The sequence below is a fragment of the Cherax quadricarinatus genome, chromosome 81, assembly GCF_038502225.1.
Source record: "Cherax quadricarinatus isolate ZL_2023a chromosome 81, ASM3850222v1, whole genome shotgun sequence".
NCBI classification, from domain to species: domain Eukaryota; kingdom Metazoa; phylum Arthropoda; class Malacostraca; order Decapoda; family Parastacidae; genus Cherax; species Cherax quadricarinatus.
The window spans coordinates 13,366,710-13,374,991 of record NC_091372.1 but is presented as its reverse complement, the minus strand read 5'-3'; the positions used below and the strand labels follow the sequence as shown (position 1 = coordinate 13,374,991).

Here is an 8,282-nt window from a genome sequence, read left to right as displayed (position 1 = left end):
CACTTGTTAATATAATAATTTACTAGGGTATGAAAATAGCTGATAGCACATGTCATTTTTACCTCAAAAATTGTGTTCCACAATGTAGGTTCCTTGATGCAAGTGGGAGAAACTTGATCAAAGGCATTGGAATTGTCTTCCTATTCCTTGGATCATGTCTGATTGCCTCTTATTCCCAAGGATCACAGCCCTTTCTAACTCTACCTTTATCCTCTAGGAAATAGTTCCTATTTCCAACAAAAAACACCTGACCTGACCTGACACTCTAGGCACTCTCCCCCGTCTTGAAGGAAAATTATGCAAATGAGAATACCAACTTTCCACAATAATTTTAATAATTGATAGTTGTTGCAACATTAAGTCAACAAAAGGACTCCAAGTATTCAATAAAACAATTCTGAATTAGTCTGGAGAATTAAGAACTCAAAACAGTAATGCAGTCAGATCACTTAGGCAACTGTACTAATATAGTTTTTATATAAAAAATTGCATACCTTATGACTTCAATATACTATAACATATTAAGAACACTGCTCACTTACTTTAAAACTTTTTAGCTAACATAAGAAATAGAAAATGCTTTCTTAATTATAAAAGTGAAAGTAATTCAAACCATTTTTACTATGAGTTCCATTTAAGAATTTTAGTTTGTCATGATTTGATGAATTTCAGTAAAGTAATGAAAAAATTAAGAGAATGTAGTAAGGGAAAGTAATGAGAAAGATTAAGAAAATGTGGTAAAGTAAGAAGAAAGATTAACCCTCAAACGGTCCAAACGTATATATACGTTCTCTCATGTAGGGCCCCAAACGTATGTATATGTTTCATTCGTCATTCATTCAACATTGGCATGATAGGCCTGAGTTGCCTAGACATGAGAGAATTGGGTGTGCACACTCAGCGTGTCACATGAAAAAAATTGGGGACACCTGGGTCCCACATGCTCTTTTTTCCTATAAAAAAAAAAATATTTTTTTTTTCTCTCAAAATATTCGGGGCACTGCACAGGTGAACTTTTATATACGTTTGGACCATTTAAGGGTTAAGAGAATGTGGTAAAGTAAGGAGAAAGATTAAGAGAATGTGATAAGGGTTTCCAGCTGCACCCATCACCAGTCTCACAAATATTTTTAACCTAATAAATAGTGTAATTGCATAAAGTTTCAATAAATTATCAATACTCCAGGCTTTATTTTCAAAAGCAAACAATTAGACATAAATGGTGAAGTATTAAAGTGAATTAAAAAGAAGCACAGTAACCTTCACATACTTAGGATGCACACACTTTAACATTCTCAACTCATTTATTATTACACAACACACCTATGTGTACCTCTTCAAACATGTTGACATCACAGTTTTTAATTAAAGTTGCACCAGTGAAACACTAGATGGAACAAATGTGCTGCAAAGATAAAATTCTTTTCTGCTCCTTAATTATCAGTTGTTTCCATTGGATCATCATCAGCATCCATGTTGTCAGTGTCGTCATCCTGAGGGGGTCGTTCTGGTGGTTTCTCATAGGCTTTTTCTAATGCAGATACCACAACACCATCCCATACAGACATCTCACTTGCTATACCTGAAATACATACAAACAATATTATTTTTATTGTTTTTATTAACACTTCAGCAGTTTCCCCACTAAGGCAGGATTACCCAAAAAAGAAGAAACACTTTCAACATCATTCATTCCATCACTGTCTGTGCCTACATTATAGCTAAAAACCTGCAACATATCAACACCCCCCCCCCCCCATCAAAGCACTGGCACTGTACTTCCCACCTCCAGGACTCAAGTCTGGCTAACTGGTTTCCCTGAATCCCTTCATAAATCTTACTTTGCTCACACTCCAACAGTACATCAAGTCATATATAACATTCATCTCCACTTACTCCTAACACCCTCACACACGCTTGCTGGAAGTCCAAGCCCCTCGCACACAAAACCTCCTTTACCCCCTCCAAACTTTGCTAGGATGACCCCTACCCTGCCTTCCACTACAGATTTGTATGCCCTCCAAATCTGTCTTGATCCATCCTCTCTAATTGTCTGAACCACCTCAACAACCCTTCCTCTTCCCTCTGATAATACAGGTCCGCCATCACAAATCCAACAATCAGTTATTCGGTTCCTTCAGTTATTCGACACTAATTTTGGCTAGCATAATTTCAAATTTCCAGGGTCACCACACCAACCTGCTGGTACTGTTTGGTGGTGCTACTTGCTACATAAGTCATTCCAGTTTCTTTTTCTCCATTTATTGTTTTAACCTGCTTACTTTTAGCCCTAGCCATGGTTCTAACGAATAAAAGAAATGCTTCTCATCATGTAAAGCACTTACACAGTACATTATCCATTAAAGATAAGGTGGCTTTGCAGCCACTGTCGGTTACCATGAGCTCAGTCTCATGAAGCAGGAGAATATGATTTATTATTATGCTAATATCAACACTACAGCTTATTTGCCTATCATAACTGATCTAATATGACATAATAAACAATATAAATAACATAAAACATGTTAAATACTCCAGAATAAATAATTAGCAAAACACCGAGCAGTTAGACAGGTATGAAGAGAATATGGGATACAACTGCCATTCTCCTATGCCTGTCTTGGTGGCTTATTAGAGAAAACGGAGTATAGCACAGGGCTAACTGTGATATACACTCGTACTGCACCATAAACCTGAAACAAAAAAGTTATTTTCTCTATATAGATTATAACACATAGCAGCATGTGTAGAGAACCTAGCATAACCCAAAAAAGTCAAAGTGGCTTATTTCTAGTACCTGGCTTGGGTTAGCCATATATGATTTTTAGTAAATATTCGATTCCCAGCCAGGGTAGAAACTTTAGGCGTGTTTCTTTACACCTGTTGTCTATGTTTACTCATCAGTAAATGGGTACCTGGGTGTTAGCCGACTAGTGTGGGTGTTATCCTGGGACACTGACCTAATTTTCTTGAAATACTCGGCATAACGAGCGGCTTTCTATATATGTACTACAGTGGAACCTCAAATTTCAAACGTATCGCTTATCGAACTCTTCGAAAATAGAACCCTTTTTTCGAACCAACTTTGTCCCTATTATCGAACTCGCCCCTATTTTCGAACCGCCGGGTACCAGACCTGTCCGGCAGCCCGCTCTGTCTGTGTCCCCATGCAGGCGCCGTGAGCCAGTCTGGTTTTGTTGATGCTTGAGTGAACACTAACCTGCGATCTCATTCAAACATTTTACGATTATTTCATTGTGTTTAGTGTTTGTGAGACTGTAAAATAAGCTACAATGGGAGCATTGAAACTTGCTAGTGGTACCCCTGTGGTAAAGAAAGTGAGAAACACCATACATATGAAGAAGGAAATAATACAGAAGTGGAATGATGTCTAAATGTTTGTGGAGAAGTACCGCCCTGAGCAAGCTGAAACAAACCATCTTAGAAACAAGTTCAGTGACAGAACCATGTCCCATTTTAGGGAAATCTTAGAGGCACCAGAAACAGAGGACTGGACAGTTATTTTGTGAGACAGGGATCCAGTGACTCTCAAGCTGGTCCTAGTGGCATTAAAACACAGAGAAGGGAAGTAACCCCAGAGAGGGCTTTGATACCTGAAGTCCTCATGGAGGATGATTCTCCTTCCAAACACTAACCCCAACTCCCTCTCTCCTCCTCCCTATCTTCCAGATGCCATCACCAATCTTCAATAAAGGTAAGTAAAATGTTGGTTTAGAAAGACACGTAAGCAAACACTATAACATATTTATTAGAAAACGTTTCGGTCCTGGGACCGTGATCAAGGTCCCAGGACCGAAACGTTTTCTAATAAATATGTTATAGTGTTTGCTTACGTGTCTTTCTAAACCAACTTGTCGGTATTTATTACCAAGGTTTATACCATCAAGTAAAATGTTATTTTATATGTTTATTTAAAATAAACTTATTAATACATAACTGAACATTATATTTGTTGTGTGTATGTAAAACTATAATTAATCTCTATAAAATATATTTTTTTGTGAATATTTTTGGGTTTCTGGAACGGATTAATTGTATTTCCATTATTTCTTAAAGGAAATATTGCTTCGCTTTTCAGACTTTTCAAATTTAGAACTAACTCCTGGAACAGATTAAGTTCAATATTTGAGGTTCCACTGTAGTAGTATGTCACTGATGTCACCTTGTACATGTACATGTAGTAAATAAAGATATTATTATTATTATTATATTATTTTCTCAGTTGTTTGTTGGGTTACCTTATTCAAACTTGGGCAATGTATGAGGGAAAGATACTTCTTAACATACACCAAAAATGAAAGAAATCAGACCATAAATAGCGGAGTTCACTTCTCGGCCATTAGCGGCTGCTTAGCGGTATATTTTCATATGGTGTTTATGGTTATATTCTCATTTTTTCGGTCTCATTTGATAGAATGAATGATATATTACAGAAATAGATATGATTTCGATTCCTTTCATGACGAAAAGTACCTTGAAATTGCGCTCACAGTAGCGAAAATGTTCTATTCTTTAGCGAAGCTCAAGAGTAAACAAATGACGTCACTGTCCAATACCTGTCCTGGGTTGACATTATTTATACAATTATTACAATAATGCAGTAGTCTGCATAACAGTAAATCTTCTATTTTTTTTTTTTTTGTGAATAAAAATTCCAAATGGTAAGCAAGAGTAATATAAGAAGGGCCTGTAGCCATGACTAATGAACAAAGAAAATGTTATTTTACTGCCAGGAATGTCTGCAGTGTTTATTCTGGACCCTATTTTGAATTTGGCATCTGTTGAAATTTATGTGAAATTGGCCAAATTGCCAATTTTTGACCACTTTATTGGGTAGTTGAAATAAGTGAATGGGCGGTTTCTTGTACTCAGTTGACAGACTAGAAGTAAATAAGTTTAGTCAAGTATACACAAATACAGTTACATAGATTATCCTACATAGCAGTGTATGTATAGAGAACCTGGGATAACCCAGAAAAGTCTGACAAAGTGACTTATTTCCAGTACCTGGCTTGGGCTTGCCATACATGATTTTTGGTAAATATTTTTTTTCTCGGTTGTTTGTTGGACTATCTCATTGAAACTTGGGCAATGTATGATGGAAAGATGCTTCTTAACATACAACAAAAATAAAAGAGACAGACGATAAATAAGGGAGTTCACTTCTCAGTCATTAGCCGCCTCTTTGCAGTATATTTTCGTATGGTTTTTATGGTTGTATTCTCATTTTTTTGGGCTCATTGGATAGAATGGAAGATATCTTACAGAAATAGACACAATTTTGATTGCTTTCATGACGAAAAGTACCTTGAAATTGAGCTCAAAGTAGCGGAAATGTTCGATTTTTGCCGATGTTCAATGAACTTTGTGTAAGTCAAGTTGGTTCATTTTATTAAGTGTATTCTAACCTAACCACTCTGTAATCCGGCAAACTCAGTAATCCGGCACACTACAGGTCCCAATGATGCCGGATTTGTGATGGAGGACCTGTACTTTAAGTAACCCCACACCTCCTAATCTCCAAGTTATAGATTCTCTGCATTATATTCACATGACATCTCCACTTTCTCCACCTTTCTCCCTGGTGCAACATTCACCACCCATACTTCATACCCATATAAGAACATTGGTACAACTATACTCTCGTACATTCCCCTCTTTGCTTCCATGGATAGTATTCTTTGTCTCCACAAACTCCTACGTGCTCCACTCACCTTTTTCCCCTCATCAATTCTATGATTCGTCTCGTCTTTCATAGATCCATCTGCTGACAAGTTCCCTAGCAAATATTCCTTCCCTCAAAGCTCATATCCAATCTTCCATTACTTAAATCTTTTATCTTCATCACCTTGCTAATTTCCTGTGTTCTCTTTTAATTTCCTTCCATTATACACCCTTTGTGGCATGCTGTAAGTATGTTACATTTTATTCAGTATGTATCACGTTTATATGATATGTAACATGTTTCTTATATAATTTTGAAGAAAATATCACAGACGGATTAATGAAAGTGTCTATATTAACAAACTAAAACATTTAATATGCCCAAGAGTGATTATTATTATTATGTATTAGTATTATTAATGGTAGTAGGTTGGTAGACAGCAACCACCCAGGGAGGTACTACCGTCCTGCCAAACGAGTGTAAAACGAAAGCCTGTAGTTGTTTTACATGATGGTAGGATTGCTGGTGTCTTTTGTCTGTCTCATAAATATGCAAGATTACAGGTATGTCTTGCTACTTCTACTTACACTTAGGTCACACTACACATACATGTACACGTTTATTTATACACACTCATCTGAGTTTTCTTTGATTTTATCTTAATAGTTCTTGGTCTTATTGCTTTTCCTTTTATATCCATGGGGAAGTGGAATAAGAATCTTTCCTCCGTAAGCCATGCGTGTTGTAAAAGTCAACTAAAATGCCGGGAACAATGGGCTAGTAACCCCTTTTTCTGTAATGGTTACTAAAAAGAATAAGAAGAATAAAATTGTCAAAGTGGGAAGTCTGAATGTGTGTGGATGTTGTGCAAATGATAAGAAAGAGATGATTGTGGATGTTATGAATGAGAAGAAACTGGATGTCCTGGCTTTAAGTGAAACAAAGCTGAAGGGGGTGGGAGAGTTTCAGTGGAGAGGAATAAATGGGATTAGGTCTGGGGTTTCAAATAGAGTTAGAGCTAAAGAAGGAGTAGCAATAATGTTGAAATAAATGTATTAATTCAAGGATTATGTGGAGTAAAATAAAGGTTGGATGTGAAAAGTGGGTTATGTAGTAAGTGTATATGCACCTGGAGAAGACAGAAGTGTAGAGGAGAGAGAGAGATTTTGAGAAATGAGTGAATGCGTGGGGAGTTTTGAACCAAGTGTGAGAGTACTTGTGGTTAGGGATTTCAATGCTAAAGTGGGTAAAAATGTTGTGGAGGGAGTAGTAGGTAAATTTGGGGTGCCAGGGGTAAATGTAAATGGGGAGCCTTTAATTGAGCTATGTGTAGAAAGAGATTTGGTAATAAGTAATATATATTTTATGAAAAAGAGGATAAATAAATATACAAGGTATGATGTAGCACATAATGAAAGTAGTTTGTTAGGTTATGTATTGGTGGATAAAAGGTTAATGGGTAGGCTCCAGGACGTACATGTTTATAGAGGGGCAACTGATATATCGGATCATTATTTAGTTGTAGCTACAGTTAGAGTAAGAGGTAGATGGGACAAGAAGAAGGTGGCAACAACAAGTAGGAGGGAAGTGAAAGTGTATAAACTAGGGGAGGACGAAGTTCGGGTGAGATATAATCGACTATTGGCAGAAAGGTGGGCTAGTGCAAAGATGAGTAGTGGGGGGATTGAAGAGGGTTGGATGAGTTTTAAAAATGCAGTATCAGAATGTGGGGCAGAAGTTTGTGGTTATAGGAGGGTGGGGGCAGGAGTAAAGAGGAGTGATTGGTGGAATGAAGAAGTAAAGGGTGTGATAGAAGAGAAAAAGTTAGCTTATGAGAGGTTTTTGCAAAGCAGAAGTGTTATATGAAGAGCAGAGTATATGGAGAGTAAAAGAAAGGTGAAGAGAGTGGTGAGAGAGTGCAAAAGGAGAGCAGATGATAGAGTGGAAGAGGCACTGTCAAGAAATTTTAATGAAAATAAGAAAAAAATTTGGAGTGAGTTAAACAAGTTAAGAAAGCCTAGGGAACGTATGATTTGTCAGTTAAAAACAGAGTAGGGGAGTTAGTAGATGGGAAGAGGGAGGTATTAGGTAGATGGCGAGAATATTTTGAGGAACTTTTAAATGTTGAGGAAGAAAGGGAAGTGGTAATTTCAAGCACTGGCCAGGGAGGTATACCATCTTTTAGGAGTGAAGAAGAGCAGAATGTAAGTGTGGGGGAGGTATGTGAGGCATTACATAGAATGAAAGGGGGTAAAGCAGCTGGAACTGATGGGATCATGACATAAATGTTAAAAGCAGGGGAAATATAGTGTTGGAGTGGTTGGTGCTTTTGTTTAATAAATGTATGAAAGAGAGGAAGGTACCGAGGGATTGGCGGAGAGCATGTATAGTCCCTTTATATAAAGGGGACAAAAAAAAATTGTAAAAATTATATGCAAATAAGTTCACTGAGAATACCAGGAAAAGTGTACGGTAGGGTTATTATTGAAAGAATTAGAGATAAGACAGAATGTAGGATTGTGGATGAGCAAGGAGGCTTTAGAGTGGGTAGGGGATGTGTAGATCAAAGTTTTTACATTGAAGCATATGTGAACAG

The 8,282-nt window shown here is 37.1% G+C and overlaps 1 protein-coding gene across 5 annotated transcripts in view; it reads right to left on the bottom strand.

Moving 5' to 3' along the window:
* Positions 1-317: 317 nt before the first annotated feature.
* LOC128699842 (interleukin enhancer-binding factor 2 homolog) overlaps positions 318-8,282 on the bottom strand; it is a 76,811-nt gene continuing 68,846 nt past the window's right edge. For all 5 annotated transcript variants that reach the window (XM_053792629.1, XM_053792628.2, XM_053792631.2 and 2 more), the window contains exon 9: positions 318-1,582. In XM_053792629.1, the coding sequence (XP_053648604.1) occupies positions 1,434-1,582 (149 nt within the window). In that variant the 3' untranslated portion in view covers positions 318-1,433. The remainder of the gene's footprint in view (positions 1,583-8,282) is intronic.